Raw genomic sequence first — 26847 nt, 5'->3', positions numbered from 1 at the left:
AAAACAGATGTACATAACTGGTCTATCCTATACGAATTCAGAGTTAGCCAACAATTAAAGGGAATGTGTACAGGATTTTGAATATCCTAGTAATCGTTTTTTTTCTCCTTTCTTCATAATTAATAGGCTTACGCATTACGATTAGCGACAGAATATCTCACCACCGTGCGTTTCCGTCTCTTCCCCTCTCCCCATCATTCCGTTCTTGAGCACGCACAGAGAGGGGCTGTAAAACAGTCTAATTAAATATATTTCGTTGTTAAAACATGTTACTATCAATGTTCTTAACAGATTTAACTTGGTTCCCCAAATTAAGCACCGGGTAGCTGCAGGAAAAGGGTTGGAGAGCCCACTGGGTAGCTGCAGGAACAGGGTTGGAGAGCCCACTGGGTAGCTGCAGGAACAGGGTTGGAGAGCCCATAGTATTCAGAGTTTGGGAAGAATATCACCTGTCGTGCAGCAAGAGGCTGCATGCCCCTCAAACAGTGGTTGTTGTGTGGAGTGAAATAACCGGAATAGCAGGAAGTGGCCCCCATTCGCTATTCGAGTGCATACAGATTACATTTATTTTCCCCCTGCCCCTGTTCCTGCCCAATTGATAAAGGGCTATTCTAAATATAAAGTCATTTTACATTTGGGTAAAGACAGATTAAACTGAGATTAGTCTGATGGGAGAACATGTGATCAGGCAAGGAACAAAGCGCAAAGTTTTTTTGCGACTTTCTAAAATCATCAATTGCCTATAGTCGCATCATGCAGCCCATATACGTTTTGATTTCTAAGACATTCCAAGGTTCTAACCACATAACTCTAGGTATTGTTTGAAATGTTCACTTTTACTCCCAACATATAGCCACTTCATATGCGAACACGATCCGATATGGAAAAATTATATTCCTCGAACTATAAAATCAGCCTTTTGAATGTCAATAACCAGCTGAAACATTTTCAGGACGGCCACATTACTATTTGCAATATATATCCCTTGATTTTTACAAAACTATAAAAATGAAAAATATATGCAAAATATATATATTTTTAAACATTTTGACAAGCAGCTATTTTGGACAAGCAGCTATTCTACAGTGGTATAGAACTGACTGGTGTCTACATAGTTATTAGTCAGATGTTGAAACACATGTTGCCATCAATCAATGGTTTCAGGTATATATGATCTATTTAGATTTACTGAAACGCATGAAAATGTTTTCTGCTTTGTGATAAAGACCCTGAGCATCCTCGAGGACAGCATTGGCTGCTTTCTCTGCTGCCTCCTGTACTGTCTCTGCCTCCTCTGCTGCAGTAGCTCCTACTATCCCTCCTCTTACTCCTCCTGCTGCTGCTGCCATCCCAACGACAACTCCTGCAGCTATGCCTACCCCTGCACCTATCCCTGAACCCACTCCCACCCCTGACTCTAGTGTAAGTACTGGTCCTGCTACCTCCGCCACAGCTGCTGGCCCTATTGTCATTGAAGCTGCTATATGACTTTTGACTAAATTGATCAACGGTTGTGTAGCGAGTGAGAGTGGAATCATTATCGCCAGTATTACGCCAAATAGGGCTCCTATCACTGCACCTGTTGCTATCCCTGACCATTTGATCAGGAGTTTCTTCCTTGTTCTTTTCTTGGCTTGTTTTCTCATCTCTTCCTCTGACATCTGGCCTTTTAACTCCTTCCTAAGAGCCTCTATCTCTGCTTGTATTAATCTCTCTGCCTCTTGGAGCATCTCGTTGGTGTAGAATATATATATATATATATATATATATATATATATATATATATATATATGCGCCATTTAGCTGACGCTTTTATCCAAAGAACCCTCCTCCGTTATCTCTCACCATCTTCTCTATGGTGTTGAGTAACTCTGCTACTTGGTACTGGTTGCTGTACCGACCCTGCTGATTGGTGTTCCAGTATTTGTTGTCGATGACGTGACAGCGGCCTCCACATTTCTCCACAAGCTTGTTCAGTTCAGCATTCTGTTGGACAAACTTCTCAACGGTCAAACCATTGAGCTGGTCACCATGAGTGAAGAGGACTGTAGCATATTTGAAGGCCTCTGGTGAAAAATATGTCTCGATTTTCGCTACAGCTTCGTTCTCGTGGACTGTGTACCGTTCAACTTTCAGTACAATGAGAAAGGCATGCGGCCCTGGAGCACATTCTGTTATACATTTAACTATTTTAGGTTTCAGCTCCTCTTCAGGGATGTCAGTGTCAAAGAATCCAGGTGTGTCAATCAGGGTGATGTTTCTCCCTTTGATGTTCTTGGTATGAGCTTTACATTTCTGTGTTGAGGAGGTGGAGGAACTGTCTACGAGGAACACATCATCTTGTCCGAAGATGGTGTTTCCAGCACTGCTTTTACCTCCTCCGGTTTTCCCCAGCAGCACAATCCTGATGTCTATAGGGAGGGTTCAGAATTATAACTTGAAATGGATCAATCATATAGTAATAATGTATTTGATTTAAAGGTGGGGGTGAAGTGTTGTAACTCACCTTGCTCTGGTCGAGTGCCTAATACGAACCCTCTGAGATGCAAAGCATTCTGGGCATTCTGAAAAGCCTGTAGATTAGAACAAACAATACAACTGCAATGAAGGACTGTAACTGTTATTATTGAAAACATCTATAATTATGGATGTATGACAGTATTATAAAATGGCTTGGCTGAAATAGTGAAGTTAAAGGATGTTTTCCCCAATGCACTGAGTGAGACCTTCTTCAAAAGTCTCTGCTCACCTTGGTAGAATCTCTGTCATTTGGATGGACAATGATGCGGACAAGGAAGGGGTTCTGCTTGCTCGGTTCTGCTCATACCTACGGATCTCTTCTAGCAGAACCTGTGTTACCACGTTGTGAGGGAACTGGAGAACCACACCAGTTCCAACTAAAGGGAAGGCAACGGAACGGAAGCCCCGGTTCTCACAAGAGGTCAGAATTTTCCTCACACCCTGCATCAGAGCCTGAGAGAGGACCAGAGGTCAAGGGTTAATGGAGGATCAATGGTCACAACACACACACATAAAGGGACACACCTGTACTGCTGGTCCTTGGGGGTTGTTGTCCCAGTGTGCACATCTGAGGAAGAAGACACGGCCAGAGCTGAGACCAGACAGTCCCTCCACCAGAACGTTCTCACCAGGTGCAGTCCGTCCCCCTGATTCCCTCAGAAATGCTGTCATCAGCGCCGGTCCAGCTGCATCCAACAACGCATTACCAACACGGGAGGAGAGAGGGTCACTGCCAACCATGGGGACACCAGGGCATCCACCTTCAGAGAAAAAGAGATGGGAAAAAAAGAGAGAACATTGAGTCAGTATGAAGTCAACCTAATTCACAGAATGTTGTTGAATCAAGGCTGTGGCCATGTCAGTGTGTCTCTCTCTCACCTGCTGTTTCTCTATGGTTCCCTGGATGATCTCCACCTGGACACAGACCTCTGGAGCAGCTGATCCCCTGGGGGAGGCAGCAGTGGTGTCTCTCTGAGGAGCATGTGTAGTGGTAGTGGTGGTGCTGGACTCTACCTCCCATCCAGGAAACTCCCTCTTCCCCTCTAACAGCCTATCACAGGCCTCCTGCATGGCTCTCACTGCCTCTCCACTCACATCAATCAGAGTGACCTTGGTAAGGATGTGCTGTTTCCTCCCAAAGTCCCTCACTGCAGAGACTATGGCCTCAGAACACACCTTCAGAGGAACACCGAATATCCCCGAGCTGATGCAGGGCATGGCCAAGGTCTGGAGTTCCATGGTCTCTGCCAGATCCAGCACTGTCTTTACTGTCTTCTCCAGCAGAGGGCGCTCATTCCCACCTACGCTGCCCCCTACTGGTCCCACTGCATGCAGCAGCATCTTACAAGGCAGATGCCCTCCTGTAGTCTCTACCACTGTACCTGTGGGCACTCTCCCTATCTGCCTAACCAGATCCCTGCTGGCCCGCTGTACCTCAGGCCCCCCCGCCTGGCTCAGAGCTGCAGCCACACCCCCAGCATGATCAAGGTCCTCATTGGCTGCATTCACCAGTACATCTGCCTGTTCCTTGGTGATGTTACCTTGACACACCACTACCTGCAGTCCCAGACGGAGGCGATAGCTGGTGGCTGCGACCATCTCCTCCCGTATTAATCCGGTTCCTGCTTCGCTGACTACGCCATCCTGATTCTGTTGATGGTGTCTCACGACTCTTACACTGGACCTGCGTATCAGAAAGACCCCAATCTCCTCCCTCAGCTCCTGAACCTCCTTCATGTGGCCCAGCAGCTGCACTCTACACCCAGGACCATATCTGGCTACCACCCTGCATCTGCTCTGGTTCATCTCCTTCACCTTCGTCTCAAATTTAGATTTCAGTTCAGCCAGAAGGGCACCTTTGGGCAGGTCAATCTTCTCCTCCCCAAACTCCCCAGCAGATTCTTCTCAGCCTGGTCCAGTTTCCCAGAGGAGAGGGAGAACAGACGGAGCTCTGTATCCCCCAACTCTACCTCCACATGGAGTCCCAACCCCAGCAGACTGCTCAGGTTCCCAGGCCTCCCATACTCCTCCCTCAGGAAGGACAGGAGGTGGCGGGACACCTCAGGCACCACCCGCTCCAGCACCAGAGGGATCTTATCCGTAACCAACTGTTTGGCTGTCTGGACTTCATTTGCGTAGCCATGCAGGACCAGCTGAGCTGAGTCAAGGCGCGTCACCTTCACCCCTGGAACAACCTCACCTAGATCCTTCTCTATCACTTCACCTAGAAGAAGGAGCTGGACCTGTCCCAGATGACAGGTGGTGCTGATCTTCTCCTGCTTCCCTGTGCTCAGATGATGGAGTACATGTTCTTGACCACCAGGCGGAGATGTGTCGACCGGGAGGGAGTGGTGACTCTAGATTTGGAAAACAATCAAATCAAATCTAATTGTATTAGTCACATACACATGGTTTGCAGATGTTAATGTGAGTGTAGTGAAATGCTTGTGCTTCTTGTTCCGACAGTGCAGTAATATCTAACAAGTAATCTAACAATTTCCCAACAACTACCTAATACACACAAATCTAAAAGGGGCGAATGAGAATATGGACATAAATATATGGATGAGCGATGGCTGAGCAGCATAGGTAAGGTGCAATAGATGGTATAAAATGCAGTATATACACATATGATGAGTAATGTAAGATATGTCAACATTATTAAAGAGGCATTGTTTAAACTCCATTTGTTAAAGTGGCCAGTAATTGGGTCTCCATGTCGGCAGCAGCCTCTCTGAGTTAGTGGTGGCTGTTTAACAGTCTGATGGCCTTGAGATAGAAGCTGTTTTTCAGTCTCTCGGTCCCTGCTTTGATGCACCTGTACTGACCTCGCCTTCTGGATGATAGCGGGGTGAACAGGCCGTGGCTCGGGTGGTTGTTGTCTTTGATTATCTTTATTGCCTTACAAGTAAGTATTTGCAGGGTAATTACACTGTGATAATGAATACAATACTTTATTACTTTTCTACTTAAGTAGGTTTATGGATTTATTATTAAAAGGTAATCCGTCCAGCTGATTGTGGGAAATCTGATGATTCTACATTAAAGCGACTTGGTTGGTATTTTTCAGTTTACTTTAACATGGTTTCATTTAGTTAAAATGACTCTACCCGCAATATTACAAAACCACACATTTATACCTCACAAACTGGCAAACGTCCAAGTGTGGGATAACAGTGCAAATACAACAAAAGTGCATTGTGGTCATGATGATATGTGACTCACTGTATAGGTGTGTCTATATAGTCTGGCCTCACCTGACTACTGACTGGGGAGGTTGTTGTGGGTGGAGGCTCCAGGCTGTCTCTCAGCGTGAGGAAGAGAGGTCCTCCAGGCAACTCCAAAACATGATTAGGTTTCTGAAGTACCCTCTCCTGGACTGGAAGAGTTACAGACACATAATGAGTTGTTGTTGTCATGTAGTACTAGTAATAACAATACCAACAATGATAATAACAACACGTTTACTATTTAGTAAGTGTAGTGTAGGCCGTCATTGTAAATAAGAATTTGTTCTTAACTGACTTGCCTAGTTAAATAAAGGTTAAATAAGTAAATAAATAAAAGTAAGCATTTAGCATTTAGTCCAGGATTTGAAGAGTTAAAGGCTACATAAACTAGAGGAGTTGTGCTATAATCTCAAAAGTAGTATACTGTAGGTACATCTTTAAAGTTAATAATTCATCTTAAAAGTTATTACAACAACATGTGTCTTCTTTTTTAGATTGATAAAGTACTGTAGAATGAATCGATATAATGAAAAGCCAAAGTAATACATTTTTGCCTGTCTGCATAAGCGGATGTTGATATTGAAAAACAAACGTTCAGTTATGAAACGAGTTTGGCAAGACTAGGTTACATGGTAGAAAAACACTCCATATTCAATCACTTAGCCTAAACATTTTCATACCTGTCTGGTCAATAAATGCGATCTTGTAGACTTTGTCACCAACGGATTCTACTGGTCCACAATCTCCGCCACCGGATTTACGTTTAATTCCAAAGTACCTTTTTATCATATGTTTCTGTGGTGGGTCCAGAGTCTGGCACTCGAAGAAAACAGGGTATTTGAAAACGTACATATTATAAAGTAGCCTGGCTATTATTTTGTCGTTGACCCTAATAGAAATAGCAAATTAGTCGATCGAGGAGAATATAGACTACACTGCTGCCAACATATCCCCATGCACACACCGATTCCTATTAATAAAAAAAAAAATCAGATTTACTTGATGAACTTTAGATATTGTCCACCCTGGACTTGAGTTGGCCGGAAATATATAAATCTATTATTGGTTCAGATTAAGTCCGTCCAGACCATCCCAAATCCATTTCTGTGGACGTGCGGCACTATTGAGAGGAATCGATGAATATGTCCCGGGCGTCCAGGTAGGCGTATTTTCAACCGGTGTAAATTGATTGTCTATACGTAAATTGTTAGGTCGCCATGGTTAAAACATGAAACGTAACGCTTAAAGTAGATCAGTAAACGTACAAACCATATGTTACGACTATGAATTAACATTTACACGTTCAATTCTTACTTTACATCTCCCTTTACTCGGTTATAGATCTTTTTATAGTCAGGAATGTGGCATCTGCAAAGGACATGAACCGAAAGTAGTTAGTCGAAGTTAGCGAGCCACTCAAGCAACTCTAGGCTACGTTAGTTGCTTTCCAACTTTAGGTTTCATTTACAAAAGAAAAGTCGAGAGCTCGTTTGACAACGGCATTCGATATCGACGTTATACCAGTAGATGGCGTAGTATTGGCTTGGGCCTTCAGCAAATTACTTATGTGAGAATGATGCGATAAAAACAGAAGAACATTGGATAGAATAACCGCTTGAGCTGCAAAATAGAAAGTAAATATGATTTAGGCTTATTCCACTATATAAATATGCCATTCGGTGTGTTATCTAATGGCCATATAATTGCAAAATTTATGTTTATAGCAGCGTGGGGTTAATGTGGTGAGTATGTAACCTAATGAATCACACCTTTTCCAGTATTTGGGAGCACAGACTGTAGGCCTTATATTATGATTTTTTTTCCTATTGTATTTGTGAATTCCACTCTGTATGTAGGCTTGTTATAGTCATTTGCGTTGCACAACCCCACCAAGCATTACATTTTTTATTTAACTTTTATTTAACTAGGCAAGTCAGTTAACCCCCTGGAGTCTAAGGGCCCGGGGCTGGGTTTCTACTTATCTAACATATTGAATTATTTGGTAATACCGAGGATAATTTAGCCATTAGATTTACGATCCCGTAGGTATAAAACATAGATTGAAACGTTTTGGGATGAAATATACTGCTATTATCCCATAGAAACACATTGAATAACAGATTCATACATGGAAAAAGGATAGTAAAAAAATAAATCAAAAGGAAGTTTGTTTTGAATTATCTGTCCTATCTATATTGTGTATATAAATATATAGATATATATATATTTGTGTTTGTGAGTGTTTCATCTTTCCATAGAGGAGTCATAATAGTTTGTAGCCCAAACCATTTGGACGCGAGAGACATTTTCGTGAGAAGACCTCCTGGTCTGACAAACACCTCCGCAGATGCGGAAGGCCGACATCGGCGGATTGAGACTTAGCCCTTGCAAAAAAAATGATATCTCGAGCATTAACCGACAGATTTTGATGGGGATTTTATGATTATGCTAATATAATTTTTTCACACAGACATTGACTATCTTTTCAAATGAAGGGTCGTAATCCTGCCCTATAAAAAATAGTAATGAAACATTTTAGTGCATGATAACATTGCAACTGTTAACTCCTATGTTTGCCATGAGATCTTGTTATTCTCCCCTTTGTATTTCTTTGTGATAATTGCCACTGCTGTATATTTGTAACCCCTGCCAACAGACGTAATGCAACGTATGACTGATTAACACTATTGAACTGGAAATGTGTCTCATGTTCCTTTCAGTCTATAGTTCAGGTCAGTGGTTAACCAGCACAAACATCTAGTTCCACTAATAGCTAGCCTAGACATCTTTCACAAAAAAATATGTTACATATGGATAGGCACGAAATACAATTTCATTTGATCATCAAATCAAAATCCAACTATAATTGTCACACCCTTTGTAAACATGATCAAGACAAACGAGATGATTGTGGACTATAGAGAAAGGAGGACCGAGCATGCTCCCATTCTCATCGACGGGGGCTGTAGTGGATCAGGTTGAGAGCCTCAAGTTCCTTGGTGTCCACATCAACAACAAACTGTCATGGTCCAAATACACCAAGACAGTCGTGAAGAGGGCACGACAACGCCTATTTCCCTTCAAGAGACTGAAAAGATTTGTCATGGGTCCTCAGATCTTCAAAAAGTTATACAGCTGCACAATCGAGAGCATCCAGACTGGTACTTCTTGCCATGCAGTAGCAGAGAGAACCTTCTATGACTAGGGTGGCCAGAGTCCTTGGCAATTTTTTGGGCCTTCTGACACCACCTGGTATAGAGGTCCTGGATGGCAAGGAGTTCTCTAGCGCCTTGCGGTTGAATGCCGAGCAGTTGCCATACCAAGCAGTGCTGCAGCCAGTCCAGATGCTCTCAATGGTGCTGCTATTGAACTTTTTGAGGATCTGTGGGCCCATGCCAAGTTTTTTCAGCCAGGGAATTTTTTATTTTTTATTATTTTTTTTATTTCACCTTTATTTAACCAGGTACGCTAGTTGAGAACAAGTTCTCATTTGCAACTGCGACCTGGCCAAGATAAAGCATAGCAGTGTGAGCAGACAACACAGAGTTACACATGTAGTAAACAATTAACAAGTCAATGACACAGTAGGAAAAAAAAGGGGAGTCTATATACATTGTGTGCAAAAGGCATGAGGTAGGCGAATAATTACAATTTTGCAGATTAACACTGGAGTGATAAATGATCAGATGGTCATGTACAGGTAGAGATATTGGTGTGCAAAAGAGCAGAAAAGTAAATAAATAAAAACAGTATGGGGAAGAGGCATTGTCTTGCCCTTTTCCCAACTGTGTTGGTGTGTTTGGACCATGACAGGTCCTTAGAGATGTGGACACTAAGAAACTTGAAGCTCTCGACCCGCTCCAGTACAGCCCCGTCTTGTTCCTCTAAATATGTCTAAATCCCACCGGCGAACTCATGGGACTTTTCTGCTTTTCATGTCTTGGCCACTTGTTGTAACTTTAATGTGTTTGAGTTAATGTTTAAGTTTATTCTTTGAGCTGTATCTAAAGATATTTCTTTAGATTTATTTGCATATGTAATTGTATTGGGTTGTGTTGAATTACGCTTTTTGACTGCAAGTCCCAGAATGCCTTGCGAGAGGAATGAGTGATAACGCGCCATTTATGTGCAGGTGCTAGGGATTGTGGCTGACTTTCCGACAGCATTTTACCTGCATTGCTCTGTACCAAAACAATTGTTGTTAAATGTGACGTGAACAAGTATTCTTACTAAAATAAGCTTTCGTATCAAACCCCACGTCCCGAGTCATTACTTTGAAGTTAGTTCATCTAAAACCACTAGTGGGACATGCATTGTTCTTATTCTGCATTAGGCTACCAGGAAAATTGAAGGGTGGGTCAGCCAGGACCCTTCACTGGGATTCTGGAAATGGTTTTAGACACAACATGGATCATAGCTGCAGCCACCTCTTCCAGTCAGCCACCGCTTCCAGTTCAACTTGAGTTAGTGGTTTATTGAAAATATAGAAAAATACATGTTTTAAATGTTTGAGAAACTGCCCTGTCGGTGGATTATAAGATGAAGTGTTGGCATTCAACATTCATTAATTGGAAAGGGTGCCATTTCCCCAGCCCCATCCCTCAGCTGTAAATCTAAACTAATGTTGTGGACTGTGATGCACATTGTCAAAAGTCCCACTGGTGTGCTTTTATTATTTCACAAAGCTTTGATAATTAGCTGTGTGAGTGTATAGCCTAATGCAGATTTAATGCAGGCTACTGTTTTAAGCAATTAATATCCAGTAGATACTGTTGATAAATGCTTTAGAGAACTAAAACTAACTTAGGTTGACAATTTTAAGGAGACAAGGTCGTTCTACATAATTATAGGGTGAAGCCACGATGATAGGATTAATCATGAAACGTTTTAAATATTCTCTGCAGTCTGTTGTATTCTTCTTGATACCAATCCTTCCTGTTTCTCCAATTAAGTATCAGTCTCTTCTTTGAGTGTTTTTCCCAGATGTTTTTAGAATAATTACCACATGTTTTGATGTTTCTATGACAATCAATTCAAAAGTTTTTGCGAACAAGAGATTTAATGGCAAATGTCTGTTGAATGTCTAATACAACCTACTTTACCTGTCATTAAAAGGAGAGAAGACCACTAAGTCTGGCCATGTGGAGAAGGCGAGCTATAGTGAGGGGCAACTTACCCATTTTCTCAGGGCCAGCATGAGGGATAAAGTTTCTCCTGTGTCGGTGAGTGTAGCTATTAGTTAGGTTTGAGCATCTTAGCGATACGATATGTTCTATACAGCTGTCAACATTCTACAATGAAAAATACAATTACCAAATTCTATAATCATTAACCAGATTACTCCGGATACCAGACTTTGATAACTCAGTTCTAGAATGTTGTAATTTAGTAGAATGAATCTAAATATCTATTGATATTCAGAATGGACTTTGTTTAGACATCCAGCCTGTGTTGTAGATTAATGACCAGGGACATCTTCAAAGACACGGTATTTATTTATTCACAGTCTTGATTTATAGGATCCTTCCCCCTATATGAATGATATGTCAAGTGATGAACTTTGAACTGATAACTTGGGATTTTATGGAAAAACTGCACTTCATGTGAAAATGACAGTTTATTAAATATTCTACAGCTGTAATGTCCTCAATCCAATCAAACTTTATTTATATAGCACATTTCTAACAACAAATGTATTTCAAGGTGTTCAAAGTCAGGCATTGAAGGGAATGTGCCACTTAACATCGTTCCTCTTGGCAAGTCTCAATAGGTGATCAGGGGATACTCTCTACCACACGTGAATGCCTCCGTGGAGCTCATTAGTGTGGCCATGCATCCTATTTTGGAGGTTCACAATATCGGCTGTACAGATGTGGAATACGAGTGGAGGAAGCCAGCCATGCCAACCCAGGTGCTGTCAGTGGAAGACCTGTACCCGGCTGAAGACTACAACCGTCTGTCCCGAGAGCCCAGAGAGGAGGATCTTCAGATTCAGTGAAATGGCATGTCTACTTGAACCTGAGTCAGAACAACCGCTACTCTCCCGTCATCCCTGTCTGTAGCAGACATTATTAAAAAACAAGTGAACCTGGGGCATGCAGGCATCCTGGCTGGCATGGCTCTGTTGGTGGAGCAGCAGGAGCCTGGATATGCAGGAGTCAGGGCTTTCGGTCACAGGGTCTGGGATCCTGGGTGCCTCATCGATTGGCCTGGTGGGCACCACAGCAGTGGTGGAGGTCAAGTGTCCCCACGGAGCAAGATACCTTACCATTGAAGAGGCAGTGAAGTCAAAGAGTTTATATATGAAGGAGGGATGGTCTTACAGCCTCCGTGAAGACCATCCTTACTGGCACCAGGTCCAAGGTCAGCTCCACATCACTGGAAGGGACGCCTGCTTCTTCATTGTGTGGACCACCAAAGCCTCCATCACCACCTCCATCACCATCCCTATCAACGTGACGACATCTGACAGACTCATATTGATACCCCTGTCAGTACCTGTTTTCAGGGAAGACAAGGGACCAAAAATATTCCATATAGTCTTCCGGAACAACTGATGCTCTCATTCATGTTTCAGTGTTATTTGCCTCGAAGGGAGCATAGAAGTAGTTTAGCTCGGTCTGGTAGGCTTGTGTCACTGGGCAGCTCTCAGCGGTGTTTCCCTTTGTAGCCTGTAATGGTTTGCAAGCCCTGTCACATCCGACGAGCATCAGAGCCGGTGTAGCACGATTCGATCTTAGTCCTGTATTGACGGTTTGATGGTTCGTCGAAGGGCATAGCGGGATTTCTTATAAGCTACAGGGTTAGAGTCCCGCTCCATGAAAGCGGCAGCTCTAGCCTTTAGCTCAGTGCGGATGTTGCCTGTAATCCATGTTTTCTGGGTGGGGTATGCATGTACAGTCACTGTGGGGATGAAGTCATCAATGCACTTATTGATGAAGCCAATGACTGATGTGGTGTACTTCTCAATGCCATCGGAGGAATCCCGGAACATATTCCAGTCTGTGCTAGCAAAACAGTCCTGTAGCTTAGCATCTACTTCATCCAACCACTTTTTTATTGATCAAGTCACTGGTGCTTCCTGCTTAAATTTTTGCTTGTAAAAAGGAATCAGGAGGATAGAATTGTGGTCAGATTTGCCAAATGGAGGGCGAGGGAGAGCTTTGTATGCATCTCTGTGTGTGGAGTAAAGGTGGTCCAGAGTTTTTCCCTCTGGTTGCACATTTAACATGCTGATAGAAATTTGGTAAGACTAATTTAAGTTTCCCTGCATTAAAGTCCCCTGCCACTAGGAGCGCCTCCTCTGTGTGAGCGTTTCCCGGTTTGCTTATGGCGGAGTACAGCTCATTGAGTGCGGTCTTACTGCCAGCCTCAGTCTGTGGTGGTATGTAGACAGCTACAAAAAATACAGATGAAAACATTCTAGTTAGATAGTGTGGTCTACAGCTTATCATGAGAAACTCTACCTCGGGTGAGCAAAACCTCAAGACTTCCTTAGATATCATGCACCAGCTGTTATTTACAAAAATACATAATCAGCCCCTCTTGTCTTACCAGACGCCGCTGTTCTATCCTGCCGATACAGCGTATAACCAGCCAGCTGTATGTTGATAGTGTCGTCATTCAGCCAATACTCTGTGAAGAATAAGATATTACATTTTTGAATTTGAATGTTGGTAGTTTAATCTTCCACGTAGGTCATCGATTTTATTTTCCAAAGATTGCACGTTTGCTAGCAGAATGGAAGGCAGTGGGGGTTTATTCGATTGCCTACAAATTCTCAGAAGTCAACCCGCCCTCCGGACCCATTTTTCTCAGTCTTCTCTTCACGCAAATGACGGAGATCTGGGCCTGTTCCCGGGAAAGCAGTATGTCATTCAAGTCGGACTCGTTAAAGGAAAAAACAGGATTCTGCCAGATCGGGGTGAGTAATTGCAGTTCTGATGTCCAGTTATTTTCGGTCATAAGAGACGGTAGCAGCAACATTATGTACAAAATAAGTTAGAAAATAAGTTACAAACAACGCAAAGAACAAACGAAAAAACACAATTTGATAGGCACACGTAAAACGTCAGCCTTCTTCTCCGGTACCATCTTAACATCTTTGACCTCATGGCTTGGTTTTTTCATGCACTGTCAACTGTGAGACCTTATATAGACAGGTGTGTGCTTTTCCAAATAATGTCTAATCAATTGAATTGACCAGAGGTGTACTCCAAGCAAATTGTAGAAACAGGATGCACCTGAGCTTTGAGTCTCAAAGCAAAGTCTTTGAGTCTCAAAGCAAAGTCTTTGAGTCTCAAACCTTTGAGTCTCAAAGCAAAGGGTCTGACTACTTATGTAATTAAGGTTTATTTGATATTTTATCTTATCTAAAACCCTGTTTTCAATTGTCAATATGGGGTATTGTGTGTAGATTGATGAGAAATTAGTTGTAACCCGGTTAGCTACACCTGGGGTTGGAGTGAAAACCTACAGGAGGGTCGCTCTCCAGGAACTGGGTTGGGGACTCCTGCAATAGAGCCACACAATGCAGGCGATGGGTGTAGTATTAAACACTTTTTTACAATAATTTTGAAGCGTAACTGCAGTTCAAGTGGAGTATACCTGCAGTTCAACTGCAGTTCACTTCAGTTATTCCGCAATTACTGCGTCAAAAGTTGACTGTTAATGCACTTTTACTGCAGTTGCAATCTTTTTTGTAAGGGACACTTTGAAAGGCGGTGAAATGACAAAAGTGATCCGCTTGATCACGTCCAAGGTCTATCTATGGTCCCAAGTACAATACAAAAAAGTGTATTTCTTTTGCGAGAAGGGGTGGTCGCGCACGTCATCTGTCAGGTGCGTAGGTTGACAAGTTCACAGCAGTTGTGCTGTTCGAATCAAACTGACACAGTAGCTATTAGAAGAAAGCGAGTAGGCTACTTTGGATTACAATATGGAAGGTTACAAATACCCCGTTTTCTTCGAGGTCCCCAGTCTGGATCCAGCACAGAAAGAGAAGTTAGAAAAGTACTTTCAGGTTCGCCGTAAATCTGGTGGTGGAGACTGCGGACCGATAGACAATGTTGGTGACAACGTTTACAAGATCGCATTTATTGACCGGACAGGTATAGAAATATTGAGTTTACTATTTGAACTGTACTTGAGACTAAAGGTGAAACGTAAACAAAGTATATTTACATGTTTTCCTGTCGATAATTGTGTAACAGTTTCACTTTCATATTTAAAGCTGGTCTATGCAGAAATCGCTCCACCGTTTTTTTGTAAAAGTTCTAATAGTTAGCCTAATTTCAGTTTGTGACAAAACAAACATGAATAGTGTAGAGAATCTTTGTACCATCTAAACCTCCGTGAAATATGTTTTCCTTAAACAACAATATTTTATTTTCATCTGTTTGAAGCTGGTGCACAAAACTGAAAGTAAAAGAAGCAAAAACTACACGAAAGAATGAGACGCATAGAAATAGCACAAATAGAACAGATCAACATCTTCTTAAACTTGCTTTCAAACGCAATGATAGATCTATAACTGACATTTCTATGTGAATGTGGGTGTCCCCCAAAACGTTACATATTGCTGCTTTAAATTAGGCTGCATGCTCACTTCATTCACCCTTGTCTCTGTGAGAACATAACTTGTAGTATTTAAAGGGTAGTTCACCCAAATTAAAAATGTACATATTGATTTCCTTACCCAGGAAACAGGGTATGGACAAGGTACACTACATGACCAAAAGTATGTGGACAACTGTGTGTCAAACATCTCATTCCAAAACCATGGGCATTAATATAGTTAGTCCCCCTTTACTCGTACAATAGCCTCCACTCTTCTGGGAAGGTTTTCCACTAGATGTTGGAACTTTGCTGTAGGGACTTTGTTCCATTCAGCCGCAAGAGCATTAGTGAAGTCGACACCATTCTGTATACCTCTGGCCCTTCGTTAGACACTGTTAACTAACCTCCAGATGAGCTTCAATGCCACACAACTCTCCTTCCGTGGCCTCCAACTGCTCTTAAATGCAAGTAAAACTAAATCCATGCTCTTCAACCGATCGCTGCCCGCACCTGCCCGCCCGTTCAGCATCACTACTCTGGACGGTTCTGACTTAGAATATGTGGACAACTACAAATACCTAGGTGTCTGGTTAAACTGTAAACTCTCCTTCCAGACTCACATCAAACATCTCCAATCCAAAATTAAATCTAGAATCGGCTTCCTATTTCGCAACAAAGCATCCTTCACTCATGCTGCCAAGCATACCCTAGTAAAACTGACCATCCTACCGATCCTCGACTTCGCTGATGTCATTTACAAAATAGCCTCCAACACTACTGAACAAATTGGATGCAGTCTATCACAGTGCCATCCGTTTTGTCACCAAAGCGCCATACACTACCCATCACTGCGACCTGTATGATCTTGTTGGCTGGCCCTCGCTTCATACTCGTCGCCAAACCCACTGGCTCCAGGTCATCTACAAGTTTCTGCTAGGTGAAGCCCCGCCTTTATCAGCTAACTGGTCACCATAGCAGCACCCACCGGTAGTCCCCGCTCCAGCAGGTATACCTCACTGGTCACCCCCAAAGCCAATTCTATCTTTGGCTGCCTCTCCTTCCAGTTCTCTGCTGCCAATGACTTGAACGAACTGCAAAAATCTCTGAAGCTGTAGACTCTTACCTCCCTCACTAGCTTTAAGCACCAGCTGTCAGAGCAGTTCACAGATCACTGCACCTGTACATAGCTCATCTGTAAATAGCCCATCCAATCTACCTCATCCCCATACTGTATTTATTTATTTATCTTGCTCCTTTGCACCCCAGTATCTCAACTTGCACATTCATCTTCTGCACATCCTACCATTCCAGTGTTTAATTGCTATATTCTAAATACTTTTCTACCGTGGCCTATTTATATTTTTCTGTATATTTCTATTTTTGCTGTATATTTTTCTACTGTATTATTGATTGTATGTTTGTTTATTCCATGTGTAACTAACTCTGTTGTATGTGTTGAACTGCTATGCTTTATCTTGGCCAGGTCGCAGTTGCAAATGAGAACTTGTTCTCAACTAGCCTACCTGGTTAAATAAAAAATAAATACATGTTGGACGATTAGGCCTGGCTCGCAGTCGGCCTTCCAATTTATCCCAAAGGTGTTCGATGGGGTTGAGGTCAGGGCTCTGTGCTGGCCAGTCAAGTACTTCCACATCAATCTCAACCAATCATTTCTGGATGGACCCTGCTTTGTGCACAGGGGCATTGTCATGCTGAAACTGGAGAGGCCTTCCCCAAACTGTTGCCACAAAGTTGGAAGCACAGAATCGTATATGCTGTAGCGTTAAGATTTCCCTTCACTGGAATTAAGGAGCTTGAACAATGAATCACTGCCCTAGACCATTTTTCCTCCTCCACTTAACTTTACAGTTGCCGCTTTATATTGGGGCAGGTAGCATTCTCTTGGCATCAGCCAAACACAGATTTGTCCGTCGGACTGCCAGATGGTGAGGCGTGATTCATCACGCCAGAGAATGCATTTTTATACTGCTCCAGAGTCCAATGGCGTTGAGCTTTACACCACTCCAGCCGACGCTTGGCATTGCGCATAGTGATGTTAGGCTTGTGAGCGGATGCTCGGCCATGGACATCTATTTCACGAAGCTCCCGACGAACAGTTCTTGTGCTGACGTTGCTTCCAGAGGCAGTTTGGAACTCGGCAGTGAGTGTTGCCACCGAGGACAGATAATATTTGACATGCTACGCGTTTCAGCACTCAGTCAATCCCGTTCTGTGAGATTGTGTGGCCTTCCACTTCGAGGCTGAGCTGTTGTTGCTCCTAGATATTTACACTTCACAACAACCACTCTTATAGTTGACTGTTCTAGAAGGGCAGAAATTGATAAATAAATAAAAATATATTTTGTTTTTGAGATTCTTCAAAGTAGCTACGCTTTGCCTTGACAGCTTTGCACACTCTTGGCATTCTCTCAACCAGCTCCATGAGTTCGTCACCCAGAATGCATTTCAATTAACAGGTGTGCCTTGTTAAAAGTTAATTTGTGGAATTTCTTTCTTAATGCATTTGAGCCAATCAGTTGAGTTGTGACAAGGTAGGGGTGGTATACAAAAGATTTGGTCAAATTTGGTAAAAGACCAAGTCCATATTATGGCAAGAACCGCTCAAATAAGCAAAGAGAAACGACAGTCCATCATTACTTTAAGACATCAAGGTCAGTCAATACGGATCATTTTCAAGAACTTTGAACGTTTCTTAAAATGCAGTTGCAGAAACTATCAAGTGCTATGATGAAACTTGCTATCATGAGGACCGCCACAGGAAAGGAAGACCCAGAGTTACTAGGGCCGGGCGGTATAACGTATTTTACTATATTCCGGTATTGATGCACGGACCGGTTTGGGTTTTTACTTTACCTTCTATAACAGTATTTGAATGATTGGTTTGTTAAATGTGATACGCCTTGTGTAACGTCCATTTTCATAGTTTACTCCGCTACTTGAGTCATCCCTCTCCGCTCTCAATTCAAGGGCGTTATTGGCATGGGAAACGTGTTAACATTGCCAAAGCAAGTGAGGTAGATAATATAGCAAGTGAGGTAGATAATATAGCAAGTGAGGTAGATAATATAGCAAGTGAGGTAGATAATATATAAAGTGAATATATAAAGTGAAATATATAAAGTGAATATATAAAGTGAAATAAACAAAACAAAAATTACAGTAAACATTACACATACAGAAGTTTCAATACTCTCTCTCTCTCTCCACGCCGCTTTACCACACAGACCTAGTCCCAACCCCTGTCACTCAAGAGGCCCTTTTGTTGTTGCTTGACCATGAGACACTTTCGTTCAGTCTGCTTGGTCAATGCAGCACATACAACAATGTTGATGACAACAATGTTGTTTCCAATTTGATCGTAATTTAAATTCACAAGCGTTCTTTAGTTACAATATTAGTTTGTGTTTCTTACATCTGCAAACAGCTAGTTTGTATTTTCTTAGAAAGCTAAGCTAAATCCTGTTAGCTTGCTAGCTAACTAGCTAATAAGTACTGAGTCAGAGCAAACAGCTAGCTAATACAGCCTTAAAACAATGCTGGTGAAAGCATAAATCAGCATATTTATCTTCTAAATCAAAGAGGAATAGGGGAACATGAATATGTTGGCTATATGCATAAAGATGTAATGTAGCCAAAGATTATAGGGTCCCCTAGGAAACACAGAACATCACTGGTTTCTACCCTGTCACAGTAACTCGTTCATGGCATTTTCATTCTTTGTCATGTCAAACAACACTGTATTCAAAGTGCCCACTATTATTTATATTCTAAACTATAGAATTAGAATAAACATATTTTCATGATTCCAAAAGTTCACCCAAGTGTTTTGATCTAAATCGCAATTGCAACATTAAAAATAAGACAGAGAATTTTTGCCCATATCGTGGCAGTGTGGAAATGATCCCAAGTGAATGCAGGAAATGGGGAAATTGATGGAAATGCAGGAAATTATTTAAGTTGAAGTTGAATTTAACAGTATAAAACAATCAGAATGGAGAGAGAGCCATTGAAATAATTTAGAATATACTGTATGTGTTGCCACCCTAGGGTCAAGCACTACTCACAAATTTAGAACTTTTATTAATGAATAACATCAAATACCGTCATACCAACAAAAATTTGAAAAATACCATGATATGATATCTTGGCCGTATCACCCAGCCCTAAGAGTTACCTCTGCTGCAGAGGATAAGTTCATTAGAGTTACCAGCCTCAAAAATTGCAGCCCAAATAAATGCTTCACAGAGTTCAAGTAACAGACACATCTCAACATCAACTGTTCAGAGGAGACTGAGTGAATCAGGCCTTCATGGTTGAATTGCTGCAAAGAAACCACTACTAAAGGACACTAAGAAGAAAATATTTTTTTGTGCCAAGAAAGACAAGCAATGGACATTAGACAGATGGAAATCTGTCCTTTGGTCTTATGAGTTTGTTTTGGTCCAACCGCTGTGTCTTTGCAGAGTATGAGAACGGCTGATATCCGCATGTGTGGTTCCCACCGGGAAGCATGGAGGAGGAGGTGTGATGGCGTGTGTGTGCTTTGCTGGTGACAGAATTCAAGGTACACTTAACCAACATGGCTACCACAGCATTCTGCAGCGATACAGCATCCCATCTGGTTTGGGCTTAGTGGGACTATAATTTGTTTTTCAACAGGACAATGATCCAACACACCAGGCTGTGTAAGGGCTATTTGATCAAGAATGAGAGTGATGGAATACTGCATCAGATAACCTGGCCTCCATAATCACCCAAACTCAACCAAATTGAGATGGTTTGGGATGAGTTTGACCGCAGAGTGAAGGAAAAGCAGCCAACAATTGCTCAGCATATGTGGCAACTGCTTCAAGACTGTTGGAAAAGCATTCCAGGTGAAGCTGGTTGAGAGAATGCCAAGAGTGTGTAAAGCTCTCAAGGGAAAGGGCGGCTACTTTGAAGAATCTAAACTATATTTTGATTTGTTTAACACTTTTTTGGTTACTACGTGATTCCATATGTGTTATTTCATAGTTTTGATGTCTTCACTATTATTCAACAATGTAGAAACCCTTGAGTAGGTCTGTTCAAACTTTGGACTGGTACGAAATATGTATATAATTAATTTTTCATGAGTCTATTGGAAAAATAATAGGATGTGTTGTCAAAACAAATGAATGCATTCAAAAGTGAAAAAATATTATTAAAGGGTCAATTCTTTTCATATTTATATGTAACGGCTGTTGGTGGAAGAATGTGAGGACCAAAGCACAGCGTGGTACGTGTTCATGTTTGTTTATTGACACTGAATACAAAAATAACAACGGGAATAACCGAAACAGTCCTGAAAGGTAAAAAACACTAAACAGAAATCAACTACCCACAAGACACAGGTGGGAAAAGGCTACCTAAGTATGGTTCTCAATCAGAGGCAACGATCGACAGCTGTCCCTGATTAAGAACCACACCAGGCCAAAACAAAGAAATACAAACACATAGAAAAAGAATGTAGAATGCCCACCCAAATCACACCCTGACCAACCCAAAAATAGAGACATAAAAAGCTCTCTACGGTCAGGGCGTGACACACCCTTTGAACATTTAGAGATTTTGGGGCTTCGTCAAGCAACTAGTTACCAACAACAAAAACAACATGTACTGTACACATACATGTACTGTATGTACCCATAAAATGTTTAGATATGGAGCAGTTTTGGCCCATAAATCAAATCAAATTTTATTTGTCACATACACATGGTTAGCAGATGTTAGTGCGAGTGTAGCGAAATGCTTGTGCTTCTAGTTCCGACAATGCAGTAATAACCAACGAGTAATCTAACAATTCCAAAACTACTACCTTATAAACACAAGTGTAAGGGGATAAAGAATATGTACATAAAGATATATGAATGAGTGATGGTACAGAGCGGCATAGGCAAGATACAGTAGATGGTATTGAGTGCAGTATATACATATGAGATGAGTATGTAAACAAAGTGGCATAGTTAAAGTGGCTAGTGATACATTTATTACATAAGGATGCAGTAGATGATATAGAGTACAGTATATACGTATACATATGAGATGAATAATGTAGGGTATGTAAACATTATATTAGGTAGCATTGTTTAAAGTGGCTAGTGATATATTTTACATTTCCCATCAATTCCCATTATTAAAGTGGCTGGAGTTGAGTCAGTGTGTTGGCAGCAGCCACTCAATGTTAGTGGTTGCTGTTTAACAGTCTGATGGCCTTGAAATAGAACCTGTTTTTCAGTCTCTCGGTCCCAGCTTTGATGCACCTGTACTGACCTCACCTTCTGGATGATAGCGGGGTGAACAGGCAGTGGCTCGGGTGGTTGTTGTCCTTGATGATCTTTATGGCCTTCCTGTGACATCTAGGTGGTGTAGGTGTCCTGGAGGGCAGGTAGTTTGCCCCCGGTGATGCGTTGTGCAGACCTCACTACCCTCTGGAGAGCCTTACGGTTGTGGGCGGAGCAGTTGCCGTACCAGGCGGTGATACAGCCTGACAGGATGCCCTCGATTGTGCATCTGTAGAAGTTTGAGTGCTTCTGGTGACAAGTCAAATTTCTTCAGCCTCCTGAGGTTGAAGAGGCGCTGCTGCGCCTTCTTCACGATGCTGTCTGTGTGGGTGGACCAATTCAGTTTGTCTGTGATGTGTACGCCGAGGAACTTAAAACTTACTACCCTCTCCACTACTGTTCCATCAATGTGGATAGGGGGTGTTCCCTCTGCTGTTTCCTGAAGTCCACAATCATCTCCTTAGTTTTGTTGACGTTGAGTGTGAGGTTATTTTCCTGACACCACACTCCGAGGGCCCTCACCTCCTCCCTGTCTCGTCGTTGTTGGTAATCAAGCCTACCACTGTCATGTCGTCCACAAACTTGATGATTGAGTTGGAGGCGTGCGTGGCCACGCAGTCGTGGGTGAACAGGGAGTACAGGAGAGGGCTCAGAACGCACCCTTGTGGGGCCCCAGTGTTGAGGATCAGCGGGGTGGAGATGTTGTTACCAACCCTCACCACCTGGGGCGGCCGGTCAGGAAGTCCAGTACCCAGTTGCACAGGGTGGGGTCGAGACCCAGGGTCTCGAGCTTGATGACGAGTTTGGAGGGTACTATGGTGTTAAATGCTGAGTTGTAGTCGATGAACAGCATTCTCACATAGGTATTAGGGCAGTATGCAGTGTGGTTGAGATTGCATCGTCTGTGGACCTATTTGGGCGGTAAGCAAATTGGAGTGGGTCGAGGGTGTCAGGTAGGGTGGAGGTGATATGGTCCTTGACTAGTCTCTCAAAGCACTTCATGATGACGGAAGTGAGTGCTACGGGGCGGTAGTCGTTTAGCTCAGTTACCTTAGCTTTCCTGGGAACAGGAACAATGGTGGCCCTCTTGAAGCATGTGGGAACAGCAGACTGGGATAAGGATTGATTGAATATGTCCGTAAACACACCAGCCAGCTGGTCTGCGCATGCTCTGAGGGCGCGGCTGGGGATGCCGTCTGGGCCTGCAGCCTTGCGAGGGTTAACACGTTTTTATGTTTTACTCACCTCGGCTGCAGTGAAGGCGAGCCCGCATGTTTTGGTTGTGGGCCGTGTCAGTGGCACTGTATTGTCCTCAAAGCGGGCAAAAAGTTATTTAGTCTGCCTGGGAGCAAGACATCCTGGTCCGTGACTGGGTTGGTTTTCTTTTTGTAATCCGTGATTGAAGGTAGACCCTGCCACATACCTCTTGTCTGAGCCGTTGAATTGCGATTCTACTTTGTCTCTATACTAACGCTTAGCTTGTTTGATTGCCATGCGGAGGAATAGCTACACTGTTTGTATTCGGTCATGTTTCCGGTCATCTTGCCCTGATTAAAAGCAGTGGTTTGCGCTTTCAGTTTCACGGAATGCTGTCATCAATCCACGGTTTCTGGTTTGGGAATGTTTTAATTGTTGCTATGGGAACGCGTCTTCAACGCATGTTCTAATGAACTGGCTCATCGAATCAGCGTATTCGTCAATGTTGTTGTTTGACGCAATACGAAACATATCATATTGCTTAGGGGTGTGGCAGCCTCCTAAAAAAATGTAAATGTATTTTTAAATTGCAGTCAGTGTCTCTGTACCAAGTTGACTCTTATCTTTCAGATGGAATTGAATTGATAGCCTAGCATTACAATGTTAGAGTTAACGTCTGATGGCACCGTTGCCCATATTGCCGGCCGTTCTTACTGTAGGTTGTACCCATAAATCAGATTAGCTCAAACGCTCATTTCTCAGCCCGTTGAGTATCACAGACACACTTTTTTATATGAATAACAGCAATGTTCATGTTGCTATGGATGAAATGTAGCAAAATAACTGTTAACATGAAAAACATACAAAAGTGTTTTTAACAACAAATTGAACTAAAAGTGATTTAAAAAATAAATATTAATAATACTTATTTTGGGGAATAAAACCATTTCTGTGAATTACAAAAGTTTAATAAAATAACATGTTACTGCTTGACAGTGTCTCTTAATAATATGTGGTAAAAAAATGACCCCATTTGGTGCTTTTAAGATTAAAATGTGTTGCCACTTTTAGGGTTGTTATTTCTATTATCACTACTACGACTATAATAACAATAACTTATTATGACTGTGTAACTCTTCCAGTCCAGGAGAGGGTACTTCAGAAAGCTCATGTGTTGGAGATGCCTGGAGGACCTCTCATCCTCACTCTGAGAGACAGCCTGGAGCCTCCACCCACAACAGCCTCCCCAGTCAGCAGTCAGGAGGTGAGGCCAGACGATACAGTACAGCTGCACCTATATAGTGCATGCTTAGTCACTTAACTTGTTAGATAAAACATTTGTCTTCCATAATATGAGGTCAATATACACATTGTAATTGCATCCCAGTAAACGCATATCGTGGATCTGCCTGTCAGGTAATGGCTTTATTAACCCTTTCAAATGAGGTCAAAATAGTCTGCATTGATTTTATTGCATGTTTGATTTTGTGATTTTATGTGATGTTATGATGAGTAAAATATACATTTACAATATGAGAAATGACAAGAACATGTATTTTAGCCAAACGAATCTGTATTAAACTAAAATGGACAAATGCCAAACGAGTTGATAGATTTATAATATAATCCAGACGCAGCTGTACGGTTGACCTACAATAATAAATGAATAATAAACGTAGATAAAGACAGACATAATAATCATTAACAGTGGAATTCTCCAGGATTTACACCTTTTTATCTCTGACTCTAGAGTCACCAGTCCCTCCCATTCCATCCCTCCCTCCCTGTCCAGACATCCCCACCTGGTTTCCTAGAGCATGAACTGCATCTAGACTCCTACCTCCTGAGATACCTGAAGGAGAGCCCTGGGGCTGGAAGAGACCTGCAGCAGCAGCTGTCCTCTGGGCTGCTCTGTCCACCTCCATCCAGAGGACGGGAGGGCAGTGGTCAGAGGCTCAGGCCAAGCTGGGTCATGTGGAGATGGGGTTGGGGTGGGACCATGGAAGGTACAGGTCGAGAGACTGTTCAAACAGCTCCAGGAGCGGTACAAATGCCACTATGAGGTAGACCCACGTAAGCTCCAGACTCTGCTGCAGAGCAGTACCCTGGGTTCGGAGGATGTGAGGGTTTACTGCGAGGCAGGGGAAGGGTTTGCGGTGGTGGTTGGGGAGGGGCCCGAGCTCCAGGCCAAGCTGAAGGAGCTGGAGGCCTTCCAGGGTCAGGGTCTGAGCTCCTGGAAGCAGGAGAAGATCAGCACCACCTGTCAACTTGGACAGTCCAAGCTCCGGCTTCTAGGTGAAGTGATAGAGAAGGATCTAGTTGAGGTTGTTCCAGGGGTGAAGGTGACACGCGGTGACTCTGGCCAGCTGGAGCTGATGGGTTCAGCAAGTGATATCCGGACAGCCAGACAGTTAGTTACAGATAAGATCTCTCTGGTGCTGGAGCGGGTGGTGCCTGAGGTGTCCCTCCACCTCCTGTCCTTCCTGAGGGAGGAGTATGGGAGGCCTGGGAACCTGAGCAGTCTGCTGGGGTTGGGACTCCATGTGGAGGTAGAGTTGGGGGATACAGAGCTCCGTCTGTTCTCCCTCTCCTCTGGGAAACTGGACCAGGCTGAGAAGGATCTGCTGGGGGAGTTTGGGGAGGAGAAGATTGATGTGCCCAACGGTGCCCTCCTGGCTGAACTGAAATCTAAGCTTGAGACGAAGGTGAAGGAGATGAACCAAAGTAGACGCAGGGTGGTGGCCAGGTATGGTCCTGGGTGTAGAGTACAGCTGCTGGGTCACCTGAAGCAGGTTCAGGAGCTGAGGGAGGAGATTGGGGCCTTTCTGAAAGACCAGTCCAGTGTAAGAGTTGTGGGACATCCTCAACAGAACCATGGTGGCATAGACAGTGAAGCAGGCGCCCAAGACCTAACGAGACGATCGCAGCCACCAGCTATCACCTCCAGGGTGGGCTGCAGGTAGTTGTTTTTCAGGGTGACATCACCAAGGAACGGGCAGACGCACTGGTGAACGCAGCCAATGAGTATCTGGATCACGCTGGGGGCGTGGCTGCAGCTCTGAGCCGGGCGGGGGCATGAAGTACAGCGGGCCAGCAGGGATCTGGTTAGGCAGATAGGGAGAGTACCCACAGGTACAGTGGTAGAGACTACAGGAGGGTGGCTGCCTTGTAAGATGCTGCTGCATGCAGTGGGACCAGTAGGGGCAGAGTAGGTGGGAATGAGCGCCCTCTGCTGGAGAAGACAGTAAAGGCAGTCCTGGATCTGGCGGAGACCCTGGAGCTCCAGACCCTGGCCATGCCCTGCATCAGCTCAGGGTTATTTGGCGTTCCTCTGAAGGTGTGTTCTGAGGTCATAGTCTCTGCAGTGAGGGACTTTGGGAGGGAACAGCACATCCTTACCAAGGTCACTCTGATTGATTTGAGTGGAGAGGCAGTGAGAGCCATGCAGGAGGCCTGTGATAGGCTGTTACAGGGCAAGAGGGAGATTCCTGAATGGGAGAGAATGTCGAGTACCACCACTACCACTACACATGCTCCTCAGAGAGACACCACTGCTGCCTCCACCAGGGGATCAGCTGCTCCAGAGGTCTGTGTCCAGGTGGAGATCATCCAGGGAACCATAGAGAAACAGCAGGTGAGAGAGAGACACACTGACATGGCCACAGCCTTCACATTCTGTGAATTATGTTGACTTCGAACTGACCCAATGTTCCCTTGCTCTTTTACATTTTCTTTTCCTTTCCTTTTTCTCTTCCCCTTTTACTTGATTTATTTGTCTCCCCCCTCTGCCTTTCTGTCTGTGTCTGTCTCTCTGAAGGTGGATGCTCTGGTGTCACCCATGGTTGGTAGTGACCCTCTATCCTCCCAGTGGGTAATGTCTTGTCAGACGCAGATGACAGCATTTCTGAGGGAATCAGGGGACGGACTGCACCTGGTGACAACGTCCTGGTCGAGGGACTGTCTGGTCTCAGCTCTGGCCGTGTCTTCTTCCTCAGCTGTGCACACTGGGACAACAATCC

General features: G+C 43.4%; 2 protein-coding genes across 3 annotated transcripts; one reads left to right on the top strand and one right to left on the bottom strand.

The window, feature by feature from the left end:
• Positions 1-2525: 2525 nt before the first annotated feature.
• LOC127916130 (protein mono-ADP-ribosyltransferase PARP14-like) lies at positions 2526-7210 on the bottom strand. Its single transcript, XM_052497451.1, has 6 exons — positions 6431-7210; positions 5778-5899; positions 3400-4877; positions 3046-3281; positions 2750-2973; positions 2526-2573 (listed from the first exon to the last, which is right to left on the bottom strand). The coding sequence occupies exons 3-4, from the start codon at positions 4324-4326 to the stop codon at positions 3192-3194; spliced, it is 1017 nt and encodes a 338-aa protein (XP_052353411.1). The 5' UTR covers positions 4327-4877; positions 5778-5899; positions 6431-7210; the 3' UTR covers positions 2526-2573; positions 2750-2973; positions 3046-3191.
• A 7332-nt stretch (positions 7211-14542) lies between these two features.
• Positions 14543-24890, top strand: LOC127916131 (E3 ubiquitin-protein ligase DTX3L-like). Of its 2 annotated transcripts, none has more exons than XM_052497453.1 (3): positions 14543-14860; positions 23971-24092; positions 24621-24890. In XM_052497453.1, the coding sequence occupies exons 1-3, from the start codon at positions 14689-14691 to the stop codon at positions 24888-24890; spliced, it is 564 nt and encodes a 187-aa protein (XP_052353413.1). In that variant the 5' UTR covers positions 14543-14688. The 2 variants fall into 2 exon arrangements, with proteins under 2 accessions (XP_052353413.1, XP_052353412.1); XM_052497452.1 differs by having other exon boundaries at positions 14548-14860; positions 24579-24890.
• The last annotated feature ends 1957 nt before the right edge of the window (positions 24891-26847 follow it).

This window comes from Oncorhynchus keta, chromosome 35 (genome assembly GCF_023373465.1).
Source record: "Oncorhynchus keta strain PuntledgeMale-10-30-2019 chromosome 35, Oket_V2, whole genome shotgun sequence".
In the NCBI taxonomy this organism is placed as follows: domain Eukaryota; kingdom Metazoa; phylum Chordata; class Actinopteri; order Salmoniformes; family Salmonidae; genus Oncorhynchus; species Oncorhynchus keta.
Note: the sequence above shows the minus strand (reverse complement) of the source record. Positions and strands in the feature narration are given on the sequence as shown.